At 41.4% G+C, this 20,628-nt stretch overlaps 2 protein-coding genes across 3 annotated transcripts; one reads left to right on the forward strand and one right to left on the reverse strand.

Annotated features, from left to right (window-relative positions):
- Positions 1-637: 637 nt before the first annotated feature.
- Positions 638-20,376, reverse strand: LOC133764254 (neuroblastoma breakpoint family member 6-like). 2 transcript variants are annotated; one of them, XR_009866438.1, is made up of 5 exons: positions 20,209-20,376; positions 19,703-19,942; positions 16,926-17,130; positions 13,919-14,198; positions 638-698 (listed from the first exon to the last, which is right to left on the reverse strand). XR_009866438.1 is itself a non-coding variant. In XM_062197930.1 (4 exons), exons 1-4 carry the CDS (start codon positions 20,297-20,299, stop codon positions 14,144-14,146), a joined length of 591 nt encoding a protein of 196 aa, XP_062053914.1. In that variant the 5' UTR covers positions 20,300-20,376; the 3' UTR covers positions 13,579-14,143. The 2 variants fall into 2 exon arrangements, 1 of the variants encoding a protein (XP_062053914.1); XM_062197930.1 differs by lacking the exon at positions 638-698 and having other exon boundaries at positions 13,579-14,198.
- LOC133761951 (olfactory receptor 2A14-like) lies at positions 5,965-6,891 on the forward strand. Its single transcript, XM_062194963.1, has one exon. It carries the CDS (start codon positions 5,965-5,967, stop codon positions 6,889-6,891), a length of 927 nt encoding a protein of 308 aa, XP_062050947.1.
- Positions 20,377-20,628: the final 252 nt, after the last annotated feature.

Raw genomic sequence — 20,628 nt, forward strand, 5'->3', positions numbered from 1 at the left:
TTGAGATTTTAGCATCTTATTTTCTTCCTCAATACATGAGTGAAGTTAATTTAAATGTTTCTTCTATTTAATTTCATTTTAAAACTTAATTTGAAAAATCAAAACAAAAAGCAGTAATAGAATGCAAACAAAATGTGTACTTTATTTAAACTCCAAAACAACCAAAAAGAAGTTTGAGATAAATGTGGAGTTGTTTCTAGTACCAACACGACTGTGTTGGATTTCTAATCCCAATGACTCAGAGCCTTCCTTCCATTTTGTGATGTCTATAATTGTATTAATAACAAATAGCATTACTAAACTGGTTAGTAGGTGCAAGTCTGATGGCACTTATTGTTTACAGCAGCCTTTAACTACATGTTGTGATCACTTTATTGGGTGAAAATAATGATGCTCAGCATAAATTGTTCAAGTTCACATCCTTGGTTGAGAATCAAAGATTAGAATGAGTTCATTGCATTCAGCAAGTTAACCATGTTTATTTCATTCTTCTTCAGGGACTTGGTTTTCTGCAGTCACTGCTTGCTTTGCCATTTGACCAATGAACAGAGAAATGTATCCATGAAGTTTTATACCTCCTTCTGGCCACTGAAGATCTGTAATGTGCAGCAAGAGTGGCACTCACAGAAGTTCTTGTCTCAGGTATCTGCATTTTTATTATGTTTGCTTCGGGCTTTTTCAAAGAGAAATAAAAATTCCTAAAAGGCAATATATAGGAGTGAAATCGACACTTTGAGATCCAATCATTTTTAACACCCCTTGTCTCAACTGTTGAGCAACAGTGCTTTCTTTTTTCTCTTTGTACTATTTTTTTGAACTCTTTACTAGTGTAGGGTTAACTTTATAAAGTTAACTTAAAAATACGAGTGGGTATTGAGGAGGGAGGAGGAAGAAGGGTGAGAGTATGGGTAGGTTGCAGGGTAGGGTGGAAAATATCACTATGTTCCTGAATCTGTATATATGAAATTTGTATACCTTAAATGAAAATTTTAAAAATCCAACTTTTAAATTGTAGAATCCAAAATGTAAAACCATACCAATCACTCAAAGAACAAGTGTTTTCACCTTATCCAATACTGTTCTTTTGACCTTCCTTGGCTTCAAAATAGCTGATAAAAACATAAATATGTAAATAGTTACCGCTTTAGAGTTGTTTCATTATAACCTTGAATGGGAAACATTATACGTATAGTCAATATCCAGGGTTACATACAATCAGGGTGTAGATTATATTTGATGAAAAAGTTGTTTCACTAAGAATTCTATTTGTGTCCATATTTGTTCCTTTCTTTCATACAGAGTTTAGTCTAGCCTATTCCTTTCTATCATAAATTTCATTTAAAAACATATAAAACTATAATTTCAGATAGTTTTGTTATAAACAATTCAAATCATTTTTCAAAAGGAAGCTAATGATTTACATTTGTGATTGCTGAAGCATCCAAGTGCCTCCTGTCCTATATCCCTGGCTGGGTGCAACACAGAGTGTACATCACAGGTGACAGTCATGGAGGCTGTCCCTTGTGCTTTTGCAGGATTTGATCGCAGGCTAAGATGGGCTTCCCTGGCCACTAGCCCGGCACTCACCTTGTGGCCTTTCTCCTTATTCGCTGATCTCCTTGTCACCCCTGTCACCCCCAGCAGGTATCCTGTCTCATCAAAATACCATCTTGGAAAGAAATTTAGTATTTCTGACTTTCTACACCTTTTTTAACTTGAATTAAACAGAAGATATATTACAGATATGAAAATGTAAAGACATTAAAATGTTTATGTGATAAAGTTCAGTTTCTTAGATTTGTCCAATATTGAACTTTGTTGTACTTATTCACAATTTGGTGGATGTCACAATAGTTTTCAACCTTGTTTAACCCATTATGCCCCATCATCCTATGTATAGCACACCAGTAAAACAAATTGAGCAACAAATGTACCACTTATGATATCTTTGAGCTAAATATATATCATTGAAATATTTTCACAATTGAAAGCTTGAGACTCAGGTTAAAATCCACTTCTACTTTTAGCTAATAGATTTTTCTTTTTTTAACTTTTATTTAATAAATATAAATTTCCAAAGTTCAGCTTTTGGATTACAGTGGCTTCCCTCCCCTCCAACCTCCCTCCCACCCGTAACCATCCCCTCTCCTGTTCCCTCTCCCCTTCCATTCACATCAAGATTCATTTTCAATTATCTTTATATACAGAAGATCAATTTAGTATATACTAAGTAAAGATTTCAACAGCTTGCACCCACACAAAAACACAAAGTGTAAAGTACTGTTTGAGTACTAGTTATAGCATTAATTCACATAGTACAACACATTAAGGACAGAGATCCTACATGTGGAGTAAGTGCACAGTGACTCCTGTTGTTGATTTAACAATTGACTCTCTTGTTTATGGCGTCAGTCATTACCCGAGACTCTTGTCATGAGTTGCCAAGGCTATGGAAGCCTTTTGATTTCACCAACTCTGATCTTATTTAGACAAGAGCATAGTCAAAGTGGAAGTTCTCTCCTCCCTTCAGAGAAAGGGAGTTCTCTCCTCCCTTCTTTAATGGCCTGTTCTTTCCGCTGGGATCTCACTCACAGAGATCTTTCATTTAGGTCATTTTTTTTCTGTGATAGTGTCTTGGCTTTCCATGCCTGAAATACTCTCATGAGCTCTTCAGCCAGATCTGAATGCCTTAAGGGCTGATTCTGAGGCCAGAGTGCTGTTTAGGACATGCTAATAGATTTTCTTGATCTTTGTTTTTGTTTAAGACAAACAAGAAAAGTGTGTCTTTAAACAAAAAATGAAATTGAGGTTTTTTTATTTCAACTTTCTTTTTTAATGCTCTCCTTTTCATACTTCAGTGACTTTTTTCCAATTTATTCCTAAGAAAATCTACTCAAAATGGAAATTTCTGTTGTGACTTCAGAAAAAAATGAGTATAAATAATGTACAACTTCAATTCTATGATACATTGTTGCTTTTTCCAAATTATAATTTCCTTTTTTTCCATGATACTGCATAAGGCTTGCTAAAACGTGAACAAAAGTGCAACCAGTTTATGAAAAAGGAAAGTCCCTGCATATTCTTACTTTGTAGACATGATCATTAGTATAGTTTCATTTCTACCTGAATTACCCTGTGTGTGTATAAATAGGTACAAAAATATGTGTGTAAATATTTATATTATAAAATATAAAACATCATTCAATATATACCTACACTGATGTCCAGTCACAAACTAAAGTTCCATAAAATCTGCTTTAGTCACTGCATGGTATTCTGTGCTATAAGAGTAACCAAATACATTTAATCTCTCACCAAATGATAAATCTTTATGTAACTTCCAGATTTTAAAAAAAAAAATACGTAAAGTTTACCAAAAAATGTGAAGACTTCAAAGACTTTTTGGAAAACAGAATGAAAAGGTAAGTTCACCTTGTGCAAAGACATTTGAAATCTATGCATAATTTTTTATAATATGCATTTCCACTAAATTTTTGAAGACTCCTCATGTGCACAACCTCTTGCCCCTATGGTCAGGAGCACTGGTTGCTTTCTTTTCCCAGAATTCCCCAGGTGCTTTTGGCTCAGTGACTTGACTTACTCTTCCTCTACCATTCCTCACACAAGGACCCTTCCTCCTGGGGCCCCGGTCAGGGCAACTTCCTTCATTGTCAGGCTCTACACATGCCTTGTCTTGTGAGAACCCTTTCCCGAGCAGCCCATCTAAAGGAGCCCCTTTAAACCACCTAACTTCCTGTCATTGCAGACACTTCCTCAAATTCTTCTCCCAATCTACAGCTGCCTCGTTTACTCATGCACCCTGGTGTTTTACAGGTGGTAATGAGCCATGCCCTCTCTCTGCTCCAGGTCTAGAAAAATTAAATTGAGAAAACAATCAATAATCAGCTAGAAATAATAGCTATATTTTTGTTACTGGGGTTTTCTAGAAAACATGGTTTATACCTTCAGCAAGATTTATCTCCAAATTAAAATCACACACATTAGCCCTCCTCCCCCCACCCCAGCCCAATGAAACAGAACTGGATCCTGTGTGCTCTGTGCCCAAAGGGGACAAAAAAAGAGCATGGACAAGGGACAACCTCGGGTTCTTTTTCCTGTTTCACAGTTATACACATCAGTGTATAACTGTGCTAAAGTGTTTCTCTGTGGGAGTAGGGAGCTTTTCTCTTCTGACCAGCAAGGTGAAGAGCGGAAAAGAAGCATTTCAGCTCAGCAGTCACTTCTTCACTATGTGTTTCTTGTTCAGAACATGACTACCTAACACCTCCAGAGCATGGAACAGAGGTTGGGACAGATCTGCATTAAAGAACATTTCAAAAGGGTTTGTTGAAATACAAATTGAAACTATAGAATTGTTTATGTAGCAAATTAGAAAAAATTATAACTGGCAATACTTTGTACTGATGACTCTTTGGGAAAGTAGCACGAAGCATAGTGTCAGTGGTATTTATATTGTTACAGTTACATAAAATTTTTATTGGTTTGAATTTATTAAATTTATATTATGTAAATTTTCTGGAGGGCAGCTGGCAACAGGTAGCAAAACTTTGAAATGTCTCTATATTTAGCATCAGCCATTTTATTTTTAGACTTTATCCTAAAGAAATATTGTTGAACATGTGCAAAATTAAAGTATATAAGAATATTGCTCTCAATGATATTAAAAGATATAGGAACTAAGAACATCTGACAATATATATTAAATTATAAGAGTATTTGCTGCTTTTATGTTATTTATCACTTTATACTTTTATGTATATGTATTTGTTATATAAAATATTATACCAGATATGCTTCAAAAGTTTATGGAAATTTAAGTAAAAGATAGGTTGAGGATGAGCATTTGGCCTAGCTGAGAACATACTGATTACAATACCCTCACCCCATTTCAGAGAACCTGGGTTCAATACCCACCTCCTGCTGTGACTCTGGCATCCTGCTAATGCAGATACTGGGAGTAGTACTGATCCTTCAAGAAATCAGGTTCCAACCACCTACATGAGAACCTGGATTGAGCTCCTGGCTTCCGGCTTCAGTCCAGCTCAGTCTCCGCTGTTGTGGATATTTGGGAAATGAACCAGCAAATGGGCGCGCTCTCTATCTCTGCTGAAGTGCCTGAGGCATCACCTGCTGCCTCTCAGGGTGTGCATTAGCAGGAAACAGGAATGAAAAGTGGAAACAAATACAGAATGTGGGCGTCCAAATGGCACCATAACTGCTTTGCCAAATATCTGTCCCTGAAAATAATTATTTTTAAGATTTTGTTGGATTTGAACATTTGAGAAAGGAAGAGAATTGACGGAGGGAGAGACAGAGAGAGGAAAATATGGTCTCTTCTTAAACTTGTACCTATGAAATTCATGAAATCTGTTCTCTTCATATTAATAAAAATTTTTAAAAATACAGATAGGTCTCATGGTGCTAATGGGAAAATGTGAATGAAGCACCAGATCACAAGGTTTCTAGAAATGTTTCCATCTGTCCCTGTCCTGATTTTCTGTCTTCTTGCTGGCTGGACAGATCCACAGACATTCCAGAAAGAGCCCCCTATTACAAGTCAACCAGTGCTCAAACCTTCCACCCATGAAGCCTGCCCAGATACATATGAACAACAACAGAGTCTGAGCATGACATCAGGTGGTGAGGAAAATAAGGTAACTTCTGAGATGTCACTATATTATGAAAGGCAAAAGAATAAAGAACCAAACATACTCAAACACAATATAAATATTTATCCAAGTATTCTTTTGGGACAGGTGAATTTTCTCACATTTTAATAAGCAGATGGATTAAGTTTATCAAACATTTCTGAAAATAAATTTTGGATTACTCATGCAAAGTGATACATTTCTAGATGCCTGCTCTTTAATACTAAATAATTTGTGTCTTTGTTCTGCAGCCTTGACCTTTGTGTCATAGATGAGGATTCTCAGTCACAAGAGCATGGGAGGCAACCAGACATGGATTGTAGAAGTCACGTTGCTCGGGTTCCTGGTGGATCCAGCATTGGAGTTTCTCCTCTTCTGCCTTTTCTCTCTCTTGTACATGATTACCCTGCTGGGGAACGGTGTCATCCTTGGGACAATCTGCCTGGACCCTAGACTCCACACTCCCATGTACTTCTTCCTCTCTCATCTGGCCGTCCTTGACATGTCCTATGCTTCCAATAATGTGCCCAAGATGCTGGCAAATCTAGTGAGCCAGAAAAGAACCATCTCCTTTGTTCCATGCATAATACAGACATTCTTGTATTTGGTCTTTGCTGCCACAGAGTGTCTGATTTTGGTAGTGATGTCCTATGATAGGTATGTGGCCATTTGCCACCCTCTCCATTACACTGTCATCATGAGCTGGAGAGTGTGCACTGTCCTGGCTGTCATGTGCTGGGCATTTAGCTTCCTCTTGGATGTGGTCCATTTAGTTCTCATCCTGAGGCTGCCCTTCTGCGGGCCCCATGAAATCAACCACTTCTTCTGTGAAATCCTGTCTGTCCTCAAGCTGGCCTGTGCTGACACAACGCTCAACCAAGTGGTCATCTTTGCAGCCTGTGTGTTCATCTTGGTGGGGCCCTTGTGCCTGGTGCTGGTCTCCTACACGCGCATCCTGGTTGCTCTCCTGAGGATCCAGTCCAGGGAGGGCCGCACAAAGGCCTTCTCCACGTGCTCCTCCCACCTCAGTGTGGTGGGGCTCTTCTTTGGCAGTGCCATTGTCATGTACATGGCCCCCAGATCCAGCCACCCTGAAGAGCAGCAGAAGATCCTTTCCCTGTTTTATAGCCTTTTCAACCCTATGCTGAACCCCCTGATCTACAGCCTGAGGAATGCAGAGGTCAAGGGTGCTCTGAGGAGGGCGCTGTGGAGGAGAGGCTGATGTGAGAGATATCAAAGGGCAACAAGGGGAAGAGGTTCTGCTCCCTGTAAAAGATGGAAATTGTCTGTCCTGTGCTAGAGTATCTTCTACTGAAAGATGGAATATTATAGACCTATACATATAAACTGCAGTCTTAACCATTTGAGATGAAAATAGGCTAATGCCTTCCTGACCTTGGGGAGGAATAGGTTTGTTGAGAATACACTGAAAGCAGTAGCCATAAAATGTGGCAGTTTGAGAGCATTAGATCTCTCCAAAATAATTCACTCTGCTCATCACAGTCACCATTAAGAAGCAGGAAACGTAGCCGTAGACTAAGTGTTAAAATTCACACTGCTTGTATCCAGCAGATAAACTGAACAGTTCATATAAAGAACATGACAAGGGGCAGGTGCTGTGGCACAGCAGGTTAAAGCCCTGGCCTGAAGTGCCAGCATCCCATATGGGTGCCGGTTCTAGTCCTGGCTGCTCCTCTTCCCATCCAGCTCTCTGCTGTGGTTTGGGAGAGCAGTGGAAGATGGCCCAAGTCCTTGGATCCCTGCCCTCACGTGGGAGACCCAGAAGAAGCTCCTGGTTCTTGGCTTCGGGTTGGCATAGTTCCAGCCAGTGTGGCCATCTGGGGAGTGAACCAGCGGATGGAAGACCTCTCTCTCTCCCTACTTCTCTCTGTAACTCTTTCACATAAATAAAATAAATCTTAAAAAAAAAAAAGAACATGACAAGTTAATCATGAAAACAACCAAATTGTATAATATGGGCAAAGCACTGGAACAGATATTTCTCAAAAGAAATACAATTGACTAATAAACATAGGGAATGCTGCTTGCCACCATTAGTTAATGAGAAAATGTAAATTAAAGCCACCATGAGATACTCACTGGAATATCTAAAGCATTTAACAGATTATTCCTTATTGGAATTATTGGAAATCTAAGAGTTGGGCAATAATCAATACTAGCAAAGTTTCTACCCATGGAGTTGGTAAGTCTTTCATGTGTTTTTCCTGCAAAGGGCCCAGGAATATATCTAAGACTTTGAAGATCATTGTCTGCATCATAACAAGTAAACCTTCACAAAAACAAATATAAGCAGTATGTAAATGTTTGCATATGAATGTCTCCAATAAAACTTTATTTGGAAAAATAAGTGGCTGATCAAATGGTGTCTGGGGGTACTGGCATTGTGGCATAGCAGGTTAAGCTGCAACATACAATAGCAGTATCCCATATGGGTGCCAGTTCATGTCCCGGCTGCTCTTTCTGATCTAGCTCTCTGCTTATGGCCAGAGAAAGCAGTGGAAAGATGGCAGAAGTGCTTGGGCCCCTGCACCCATGTAGGAGACCCAGCAGAGCTCCTGGTTCCTGGCTTCAGCCTGGCTGAGCCCCAGCCATTGTGGCCATTGGGGAGTGAATAGCAGATGGAAGATTCTCTCTCTCTCCCTCTTTCTCTGTAACTCTGACTTTCAAATAAATAAAATAAATCTTTAAAATAAAAAATGGTGTCCCTGGACCGTAGTTTTCCAACCCTTCTTCTAGATCTAGAAGATAATCCATTTCCAAGTAATAAACAAAGATCTTCACGGGGAGTGGGGGATAGGCCTCACGCACCGCATACTCAGATGTGTTTGATTTACAAGTCTTACTGGACACTTTGGAGTCATTCTATAGTAAGATTTTTCCTTCTGATAACTTCTAAAACATACCACGATTTAATTGCCTTTGGACTGTAGATAAACATGACTGCTCCTTCACATTTAGATAATAATATTAGCAATCCAATGAAAACAAGCATAGAAGCATCTTGTAAAGATTAGTTTTTTTAAAATAGTAGATTTTTTACAACCTTGAAATTTTAGTTGTTTTATTTTTAATTCTACACCAGTTTTATTAGAAACTCTTTATACACTTATGTTCAAATAGTCCTTGTTATAATTATATATTCAGAAGTTGCAGGGTTTTTTTCTTGTGAGTCATAGGCTTCTAGTAAATTTTCTACTTTGTGAAAGTTCTTTTTTCATTGATGGAATGCAGAGGTTATTATTGGGAATGGCCAACTTTTATTAAAATGTTTCTGGAAATAAAGCTAATGTGTAGTGAGCATTTACTAGGTGAAAGGCACAATGTCAGTATTTTACCTGCACATCTCATTTAAACTGTGTGACAATCTATGTAGGATGCAATCCTATTTGACCTATAGCGTAATAAGGAAGGGAGCCACAGAAAATTTCAGAAACCTCAGTACCACCATCTCATGGCCAGTTAGGTTTTCTACTCAGAGCCTTCTGAGTCACCTGTATCTGTTGAAATCAATGTTCTCCCTTCTTTTACTCCATTTTAAATATTTCCAAGGAGAAAGAAAAATGCCTTGAATTGATCTGATATCCAAAACCACATGCTTTGGATCCTGTGCTAGAAATAAACCATCTGAGACACAGTGCACTCACCTCAGATGAGATTGATAGAGACAGGAGATTTTAATTTTTTTGCCAGGGGAGGGGTCACGAGGGTGGGAATAACTAGCCAGCAACAAAGTGCCTAAGTTCAGATACAGGTCTTGCAAAAGCCCTGGCAAGCTTGTCCAGAGGCACTGAGGGCTCGGCAGGCTGTCCACTCTCCTCCTGCCATGGTGCAGGGTCCTACCCTCTCTTCCCCTTTCCTGGAAACAGAGCCTACTCCTATCATATTTTCCCTGATGAAGGTGATTTCTGAGCAATCATAAAGCCCAATTTTTAAATTTTTCTGGAAAGCCTGTTCTTCATATCTGGACTTACATTCTGGCTGATCTTCTTCCTTTTGGGCCTGGCAATTGGCACAGGGTTAGATTGCTGCTTGGGATGCCTGCATCCCATATTGGAGTACCCGAGTCTTAGCCCTGGCTCCACGTCCAGTTGATGCTTGCAGATTCGGGGAGGCAGAAGGTGATGCCACAAGTTCTTGGTGACCATCCATCCATATTCCTGCACTGAATTCTAGACTCCTGGTGTTGGCCTGGCTCAGCCCTGTCTATTGTGGGCATTTGGGAAGTGACCCAGTAATTGGAAGCTCTGTCTCTGTCTCTCTGCCTTTCAAATAAATAACAAATATAGGAAAACTAAGGAAATGAAAATGTATTGTCCCCTTTTATTCCCTTGCAAATGTTCTGATTTCTAGACTGCATCTCTAACATGATCCTGAAGACCTTTTTCTCTCTTTTTTTAATCCTTGCTCTTGTGCTTTTCACTCTTTAGGGTTCTTTTTTAAAGCTAATGTCTGTATAAAAGAGCAGCAAGTGGGACTAGGGCACCAATGCCACTTGTCACATAAATGGGAGGGCATGAATAATGTCACTTCTCATCAGTCTGCTGGCCTGCAGTTTAATCAGTGTGTTCAATGGCACAACTTGAGTTTCACAGAAGGAAACAGCCAGTGGCATTACCCAAGGGTTCTGGTTTCGACAAAAGAGGCCCTGCCAAGGGCTGATATTTAGGCACCTACTACTTATATTTTATAGGAATTCCTGGTTGTGGGAATGAGTTCAGAATGGTCACGTGAATGTGAGTGCAAGTTCTGTGTAGAGGGACGTGGTGCCTTGTGGCTGAGGGAGTCCTGGAGCCAAGTGCATGGCAGGTAAGGAATGATGAGACTATCAGGGAGGTAGGAAACGGGTGTGCTCACATGTCCAGATGACTGTGCTCAAAGGCAGAGTGATATGCCCGGGTGAGGCTGCTCTCCTGTCTTCCATCTGTTCTTGCTCCCATCAGGTTCCTCGCTATGCAGAGCTTGACCACATGGTTTGTGAGTGAGGCAGTGAGTCTGTCCTGTATGCTCTGGTGTGTGACCTAATGCAGCTGTGCTGATCTTGCTCATGGAGCTCCCTTCTGCCCTTGCCAGTCTTCACCTTCTTCCCTCTTGCGCACTCACTCCTTCCACTCCTGCTTCTCTCTGCACAGCTCCTGAGGCTGCCCCACACTCCAGAGAAGGAGCAGTCTTGCCAGGTGGTCTCTCCTTACTGCCTGTTGCTCACTACTGCTTCACTGCTGTTACTCTCAACTCATTTCTGTCTGTAGTTGGGGTGTGTGTGTGTGTCAGTGTCTCCTCATGAGTCTGCAGGTGAACTTGTGGGGACACATTAGAAAGTGGAGGAAGGAACCTCAGGCATCTTCTGTGGGTTCTCCCCCATGTCTGGCTTTCTGTCCTCTGCAAGACTGCTGGGTCCTGCTGGAGGCCACCAACCTCTTGCCTCTGCATTTGGGTATCCTTTCATGCATCTTGGAGATATTTGGAGCTCTGTGACTACCCTACATCCAGGAAGTCTACTTTCTGGACCCACAAAATTCTCGGGATAATGCCAAGTACTGCCCCTGGCCATGGTCACAACAGTTTCTGTCTTGAAGGGTCTCAGCCGTAAGGGAAATTCTCTCAGTTCCAGGGAGATGCTTGATACTGCAGTCTAAAGCTATAAAACACTGAGTTCAGGCTGCTCAGAGGTGTTGCTGTCAGCTCAGAGGTATTAGGTCAGGTCTGTAGTGCCAGCACCATCTCTGAATGGAACCCCCTCAGTCCTGGCACCATCGCTTGTCTGTTTGGGACCTAGGCTGCCTCCTATTCTTTCCCCAGGTGTCAGGTGAAAAATGTCCCATTATTCATTGTGCTGTGTAGAAGGAAATAATCTGACAGCAAGGCTAAACAGTGTAATTCCTGTGATGATATGCTGTCAGGAAGTAATCACTTTTGCTGGGTTGTAAAAAGCCATCTAGAGAAAGGGCCATGAAATATGAATAGACACATTCATGAACTGCCTCAGATTAACAATCCACCACCTAGACCAACATCTAGAGCCCATTTGATTTCCAGAAGATTCCCAAATACACTTCCTAATGACACTTGTCTCCCTGCCTTGAGCAGTTCCCACACACTCATCTGCACTAGGTTCTTATCCTTGTTAACCCTGTAACTGTTCACTGAGCACACCTAGAGGGTTGAAATTAACCTGTAAATGTACTGTGTACACTCAATGGCTTTTTCACTCACAGTGTTGAATGTAATAATTATCAAGTATTCAACCATTTTCATTGCTAATTACATATGCCACAGCATGATTTTGATTCTACTAATTGTGGGTATTTAGGTTGTTTCCAGGTTTTGACCCCTGGACACAATGTGCCACTGGTCTTCATTGTTTGGGCATAGGAGCAATCATGTCCATAGATTATACCAGGACTGGAATTCTAGGTTCCTAGGTTAGAACAGTGCAAGCATTGTTGTTAGGGTTAAAAAAATATGATGATAAGAAAAATGAAACAAATTGGAATAATGTGACGTGTTGTATTAATAGAATCAAGGTTCAGTGTCAAGGACTTAATTAGTGTGGTTTCCAAACACATCCTGCACACCTCACGCAATCTTGATGTCTTCACACCTCTCATCAGGAAAGAACTGGCACAGCTGGCTTCCAGCTAGGCACAGGGATCCAAGCACTCCATCTGTATGTGCATTTCACAAGGAAATTCTTGTGCTTTGAGCCCTCTAAAACAAGACAAAGGTTTAGAAATAAAGGGGTGGAGAGTTGGGGTGGGAGGGTAGAGTCCTCAGGAGCTAGGCACTGGGCCTCCATTTGGGGAGAAAAGTAAAAACGCACAGCCTGCAGCACCAGGGGAAAACTGCAGGCTGCATGGCTATTTTGTGCAAAGAAGGAAGGCTGAGGGATGGAGACCAGAGGGAGGGGTGGTCACAGAATTGGATGAGATGGAGGTCAGAAAGAGGGACGGCCACTTTTGGCCAAGGAAGAAAATATTTCATATTTAGCTCATCATCCTTACCCCTCCCCAATTTCCATGTCCTGTCTCTCCACCCTCCTTCTGCTTCCCCCTCCAGCTCCTCATATCATAGAGGGGTGGCACGATCCAAGTGTGTGTGTGGACTCTTGTATGAAGAGGTGCAAATATTAATCTCTAAAGTTTTATTATCAGGAAGTGGCCTCTTTTGAGAGTTCATCAAACCATCAGGGCAGAGCCCTCATTGGTTTCCTTAAAAAAGTAGGCCTCCGGGAAGCTACCTTGACCTTCTATCATGTGAGGATATACACAGAAGAGACCATGTATAGACCAGGAAAGGAGCCCTCATCAGATACCACAGACCTCCCAGCATGCGGAACTATGAGAAACAAGTTTCTGTGTCTTATAAGCTAAGTAGAGTGTGGCGTTTTGTTCTAGCAGCTGGAATGTGCTGAGATGTGACGCAGGCATCTAAACAGTAGCTCACACATATGTGTTAGCTCATTTTGATAGGAAAAATATTTCTCTATTGAAGGAAAAGATAGGATAATAAGAAACTCCTAATATTTTAAATAGAGCACACTATTGGGGAGAGTTTACACTATCACCTAAATATTGAAATAATATTTAGTTCAGTTCAGTTTATATCCATATTCACCAAAAGAAATCATGTTAGTAATAGACTGATCATAATACTTAATTTAAAAAATTACCAGGACCACAATGATAGCAAATAAAACAAACATCTAATGGTATGGAATAATAAAAGGTATATTCATTTACACTATAGAAATTCAATAAATATTAGTATATAAAAATAATTAATATAGAAAATTTCCAATGGGCACAAATGAATATAAGAACTAATCCAGGCGGAGATGAGCAATTGGTGGTAAAATTTCTGCAGAAAGATCAGTACAGAACAGGGTATCTATACATTCTTCAATCGCCACTCTCCACATTTTTGATAATAAAAAAGTAAAGTATCTTTTGGATACAGATCAAGGTGACTATTTAACTTAATATCCAATCCCAGTGTGACCATAATGTTGATGGACAAACTAGTTGTCCATGCTTTGCCTCCTGATGTGATGTAACAGGAAGTTACATCACAGCATTAACTATCTGGTGAAATGTTTAGGGTAAAGTGAATCAAGATGAAACTGTCAAATTCCTGAGACCAGAAACTGATGTGCCCTCCAAAACACATTGCATCTATCATACTATCTGTTTCTACCTGGAGGCAAAACTTGTCTGGCTTAGTGTGTTACTCACTTCTGGTTGTTGCCGGATCTTATTCTTTATGTGATGAGAATTGAGAGGTGCCCAAGTTAAGGTCTCAGGCCTAGGTGTCCTTAGGTAGTAACCATAATATGAGACTGAAACAATGTCTTCCATCCTGTTGGAGAACAAATCTTGAGTGGATAGGGTAGGACATGACTGGATTTTCTATCAAGGTGTTGCTCATCAAAGAGGAAAGCTACTTTTCCTGGCACACTTTCACACTTTCATTGTATCCAGCTCATGTTTCCATATCTCCATCAGTTCCTGGTATCTGAGAGAGACAGAGAGAGAGAGAAATTCAATAAGAGGTCAGGCCTTGCTGATAGCTGAGTCTGTTGGGATTGTCCAGTAGTGACAGAGGCCAGAGACAAAGAGACAAACATATGGAGAAGATGAACTTCAGGTTGACTGAAGTGGGAAAGTGACACCTACAAGGTAGAATGCCTCCTAAACTTACAGTTCAGCCTTTGTGCAGAATATGGGAGTCCTGTACTCTTCTAACCAGAAGCTGGTCATATCACTCATTTTCCTCCTAAGCCTCTTCCATGGTCTTGAGCAAAAAAATGTCTTTTCCCATCTCCTAAGGATAGGTGTTCCTAGCACCAATCATGCACATTCAGAAAGACAGATGAAAGAGAAAGGACCTCTTTCAGTGAAATAAACTATTACAATTCTGTGTCCCGGAGGGAAGAATAGGTGACTGTGGGAATAGCTGTAGATGTGTGAGCCAACGGTAATCTCAGAAACATCCAAGTCCAGTCTGTCCTTTAACAAAAGAGATGTAACTAAAGACATAAGACTTGTTTTTGACAACTATGGAACTAGAATCCATGTCTCCAGCACTTTTTTTTTTTTAATTTGAATTTTGGAGAGGAAAAATTCCAATCTGGAAGCGTTCACAGTCATAAGAGGCTGCTGAGTCACCTTGAGTAGATAGGAATATGGCCTTCCAGAGAAATCTGGTAAGTGATTTTACCCAGGAGAAAAAGGAGTAAGTCAAACTCAAAAGGGAGTTAACCAAGAGGATAGGAAATTGAACTTTGGCCTTGCGCTGTCCATTGAAGGCAGAATCTCCGGTATTGGGTCAAAGCATCCAAGCTAGTTCAAAGGTCACCCAGAGTTTACTACAAAGCGTGATTTAGAACTGCTCAGTAGTCCTCACCTACTTTCTACCATTCCTTTCCTTTCCTTCCACCTATTCAAACATGAACTTCATTCCCCCTGGCCATCACGATTTTCATCTTCCCTCTGACACTCTGAGGGAGGTCACTCTCCCTTCTCACTTTAACTTGCCCAGGGCAAGGTGTCTCCTCAATTTGAATCACCTGGATCTTGTTTATCTTCTTGGATCTTCATGGGTTTGCCTGAGTTAACTCACTACAATGAGCTGCTCAATTTTGTGCTCTTATGTTCAATAACTGACTCATTCCCTTTTTTATTCTATTTTATTCAAAGTATACATGTTTCATGTATACAAATTTAGGAACATGGTGAGACCTCCCACTCTAACCTCCCTCCCACCCACACTCCTATACTTTCTCCTCCTTCTTTTCTTAATCCCTCTCTTATGTTTTATAATTATCTACTTTCAGTTTACTTTATACTCATAAGATTAATCCTACACCAAGTAAGAATTCAACAAACAGTAAGAAGAAAAAAACACTGTTTCTCAACAATAGACACAAGGGCTATAAACAGTCATCAAACCACAAAATGTCAAAAAATTTCATTTTCTAGATTTTTACCTGAATATTTGAAATTGGCATTGGGAGACCAAAAAAACAAGTCAGAATGTCTACACATGTCATGCTCTACACAGTTTTGAAAATAATATTTTGTGTGATTAGAGGGTTGTCTTTTTTAAAACATTCATTTATTTATTTGAAAGACAAAGTGACAGAGAGAGGGAAAGACATAGAGAGGGAGACACAGAGACAGAAACAGAAACAGAGGGAGAGAGAACAAATCTACTGATTCACTACTCAGGAGTGCAGAACTGGGTGGCAGGGACCCAAATATTTGGGTTGTCATCCATGTATATCCCATAGTCATTACTATGAAGCTGATTGCAAGTACAGTAGCCAGGATTTGAAGCAGCACACCAATAAGGATGCAAGCATCCCAAGCAGTGGCTTGACTTGATGTGCCACAATGCCCTCCCTATGTTTACTTTATGACCAGTGTCTCCTTATTGGTCCCTCTAATGAACTCTGCCTAATTGCAGCTTGAGTGTTCCCTGAAGTGTGGCCAATGGGTCATGGTAATCCCTTGAACATTGGATCTGAAGACAAACTTGACTCTAGGTCTATGAGAGGGATAATGAGGACAGCAGCTATGGGAAAAGAGCACAGCTCAGAGTGCAGCCAAGGAGATGGAGATGACAGTGACTGGTTGGCAATCCATGTGTAGTGACAGGAGGATTTAGGCAGGGCAGGCATGCTCTGGGAAGCTGGTGAATTTCCCTTCTTCTCTCCCATTTACAACACTTCCCATTTTGTGTGTTCACCAAGACCCTACCAATCATGCACCTTCAACACTCAAAAAGTGCCCAGAATGGCTGGACCCCTCCTGCGGCAGCCCCTTCCCAGGTAGATCACAGCCCAGTCGATGACTCCTACACCCCATGTCCTGGTGGCCACACCAGGTGACACAGAGGAAACTGAAGTTAGGATACCTATTAGAAACCCAGGATCACACTCCCTACTGGACATCTAGCTCTGCAGCTTTCTCCACCTCCCTTTGTTCTCTCACTGGCCTAATAGAAAACTGTGACTTTGCATCTTGGACTCTTCCCCTATTTCTATATTGAAAGAAGACAAGAACCAGGACACATTACCCTGCCACTGCAAGTGGAAAATAGAGGGAAGACCAGACAGAGGTTACAGCAGATGATGGAGAGACCAAGTTGGGGAGAGAAAAAACGGGGGGAAATGAGGTAAAACACTCACATATACAGCAATACAGAATAAATGCATCTAAGGGTGACAGCTGTGATTACCTCTGCACCTCAAGTTGAAAACCAGGGATACGGTATGATAGTCTCCATTTGGTAAAATGATGTTTTCTTTGGATAATCTTTTTCAGGACATCGGAGCTCTCAGGGTGGCCACTGACTTGACTTGCATGGCTGCTGGTAGTTGACCCCTCAATAGTATTATCTCTCTGCTTGGGATTGCTCCCAAGATAGCCATCAGTAACAGGCTCTGAAAATGAAACCATAGACAACAATATCCACTATTACATATGACCTTACTGTGACACACTCTTCTACCAAGGGGGACACCGAATAAGCAAAGCGACCCTGTACAAGAAAGTCCAAGGGGTAAGAGAAGCCAATAGAGATGCTTTTGCATTTTCTTATCATTGGTCTTCCTTACAAATGCATTCAGGATAAGACTGCCAGTAGGCGAACCTACTGCTGTCTGACAAAAAACATTTAAGAAAATTGGAGCAAATGAAAACAAATAGTTCTCAGATTCATAGGACAAAAGCAAGGGCTAATCATACTATACAGAGGCTATGCTATTAGGAGTAGAGATGTCACCTTAAAATCCAGTCATATCAAAGTCATAAGGAAAACACATAAGAGCAAAAATATGAGGAAAATTGGAAATTAAAAACATGTATCATTATATACTTCACATGAGCATATTATATATAACATTACAACAAGGTATATATATCATGGAATACAGGAACATACAAGTATAATTTGATGCATTCTTTAAAAAGTTTATGAAAATACATATTATGACCAAACAGTGCATGGATTTCAAAATGTTTCTGTGACATACAGAACTCATTTTTAATTCCATTTTCCATGAACATCTTTTTATACATTCCATTTATTTTCATTTCACAAAAAAGCCAAGAAAGACAGATATACAGAATGTCAGAGGGAGAATGAGGAATCACCCATCTGCTTTTTCACTCCACAAATACCTGCAACAGCTGAGAATGGGCTAGGCCAGACCCAGGAGCCAGGAATATTATCCTAGCCTCTCACATCAAGGGCAGGCAGCCAACTAACTGAGTCATCACATGCTGCCTCCCAGGGTACACAGGAGCAAGGAGTTGGATCAGAGACAGAAGACAGATTTGTACCAGGTACACTGACAAAGGATATGGACATCCCCAATGGGTAGTTACCCACTATGTCACAACACCCATGTCATTCCATGAACTCGCTGAAGTGCTCTCATGTCACATGTGTGTGCATGTTTGTGTGCACACATACTGTATGGAAAAATGACCTTAACTGGGGATTTTGGAAATTTAGACTCCAACATTCTGAAAGCTTTGACAATAGGTTGGAAATAAAAGAAAAAAAATAAATTTAGGAAGAGTGAGAGAAATATATGTTGTCAGTAATACAACCTGCTACACACCATGTAGAAAGCACAGTGTGGTTGGTGTGAAAATCAGCAAAGCCCTTTCAAAGTTCCCTAGACTACAGAGTCTTGCCTGGAGCCTGCAGGTGCTTAGTCAAGCACCCCTGGAACGTGACCAGGAAGAGAGTGACTGAGCCAATGGGTGAGCTGTGGCTGGTACTGTGGGAGTCCAAGGAGAAGTAAAAGATCAGGGGAAGAGAAGAGGACCTGGGAGGGACAAGGTATCATGGCACAGGGCAGGTAGTACGCATGCCTGCCTCCACTGAGGCACTGAGCACTGCCCAGGAGTCCTCCCCGAGGTGTCAACTGGTCATCATTGTCTCATGAGACATATTCCTCCTTCTGAGCACACCGGTCCCTTCCTTTCTAGAAGGTGGGCTTCAGCAGACATGAGCCACAGGAAACCACGGGGGCTCCAGGAGGAGAAATTAAGAGAGGCAGGGAAAAAGATAGACAGGATCCAGGTAGAATGGGCAGGAGGGGCTCAATTTTAAGGGAATCAGAGCAGAAGTGGATCCTTGTGGTAGACTGAGGACATGGCCATGGAGATGAGTGGAGCTGATAAATTCCATGGAGTGAGAAAGGAGCCTGATGTGGCCACTTCATGTATAAAGGCTCCTGTTCATTTCAAAAAGAAAGGGAACCAGAAAAATAAGTTGAATCAATCAGACGACCAAGGTGAGGGCCAAGGATATACACTGAAAAAAATAGCCTCACACCCTATGGCTGCAAGTGTCTGATAGAGGAAAAGTGGCTTAGAGGGGAACGTTGAAGAAGCAAGAATGACAGGAGAAAGAGAAAGAAGGAAAGAGAAAGTGGAAGGGAGGGAGGGAGTGGGGAGGGAAGAAAGGGAGGGAGGGAGGGAAGGAGGAAAGAAGGGAAGGAGGGAGGCAGGGAGGGAGGAAAGAAAATAAAGAAAGAGAAAAAGAGTAAGTCACCTCTCTTAGTCCCTAGAAAGTGACACCAAAAACATGGCTGATCTTCAGGTGGAACGTATGTACAAGATCACTTTGTTATTATTCAACTATATGCAAACTGAAACAACGAGTCACTAAACACCTAAAGAGGATGCTGAGCTATTCCAAGCCAGTCACTCTGGAAATTATGTTGATTAATAACAATACAATCCGAAATGGGGTATGAGATACAGATGCCTATGATAAGTACCGTGGACAAGTTCAACATAAAGTATTTGGGAAGCCAAAGACCTGGAGGCAGAGCTGGTGCATAGAATCAGGCATTGGCTCACCTCACTATGTAATAGCACTGCAGATTTCAACTTGACCCTGAGAGACCACGATGAGGGCTGAGATGTCTCCTTTATCCATAACACAATGAAAATCCATGCAGCAACTGAAACTCCCTGTGCCTTTTTCTTTCTTACCTTTGTGGAGCAGCCACTGGTTTCTTGAATCAATGTTTTCAGCAAAGCTGCAGCTGCTGGAGGAATCACTAAGCCTGGCCTCATTGCTACCAGAGGCTAATTGCAGATCCACTGACACTTGAGGACAGGTGTATCCCTGTAGTCTTGCCCACAATTCTGCATGTGAGATCGGCACCTTTGAAAGGTGACAACCTAGTACTCCATATAAGTGTTTCTGAGGACAAGCCTTCAATGTGCCACCTGAAAGGAGAGGAGGGTCTTAAGTACAGAAATGAGAGTCAACGCTGGGTGATGTGCACATGAATTTGGACAAACAGGAAGTGACGGCTGCAGACTAAATGATGATGGTGCCTCAACTCTATTGTACAACTCCCTGATCACATGTGCCTTAGGTTCGATGTACAAAACTATACTGAATGACAGGGGAGCACTGTGTACAGCACATGTCCTGTTTTCACACAGGGAGATCATTAAGAACTTGACCAAATTACCATGGGAATACTCACTGGCAGAAACAAACAGGCAGAAGTGTGGCACCTGCACATGACCCCAGTCACTGCCCATAGTGGGGCAGGTGCAATCCACAAGTGATGGCATGGTTAAAGGTGGATATGGACATGCCACTGGGCTGAGCAGGAACTCTGGCTTTTCTGGTTTGGGCAGCCTCAGACAGGCCCTGGAGGTGCAGAAAGGAATGAGAAGTTAATAAAAGGAGCAATCTTTCCAAGACTTTGCTGGCTTAAACAGTAGGGTAAAGGTTCTCCAAAGAAAAGAGAGCCCATCCAGCGGCCCACTGTTCACCAAGGCGAAGCCTCACAGTGAGAGTGCAGACGAAGCCCGAGACTGAGGGTCAGGTGCAGTAAGAGTGAAAAGGTACTCAGGAAAAAGGCTATGCCACCCACCACTGGCACTCTCACCACTGATAT

The sequence above is a fragment of the Lepus europaeus genome, chromosome 1 (assembly GCF_033115175.1).
Source record: "Lepus europaeus isolate LE1 chromosome 1, mLepTim1.pri, whole genome shotgun sequence".
In the NCBI taxonomy this organism is placed as follows: Eukaryota; Metazoa; Chordata; class Mammalia; order Lagomorpha; family Leporidae; genus Lepus; species Lepus europaeus.

Coding starts and splice junctions, on each gene's coding strand:
- LOC133761951 (XM_062194963.1), top strand. CDS start 5,965: ATGGGAGGCAACCAGACATGGATTGTAGAAGTCACGTTGCTCGGGTTC.
- LOC133764254 (XM_062197930.1), bottom strand. CDS start 20,299: ATGCCATCACTTGTGGATTGCACCTGCCCCACTATGGGCAGTGACTGG. Junction 17,131..19,702: donor CCAGTGGCTGCTCCACAAAG/GTAAGAAAGAAA, acceptor TTTCATTTTCAG/AGCCTGTTACTGATGGCTAT. Junction 14,199..16,925: donor TTTCAACTTGAGGTGCAGAG/GTAATCACAGCT, acceptor TGTCTCTCTCAG/ATACCAGGAACTGATGGAGA.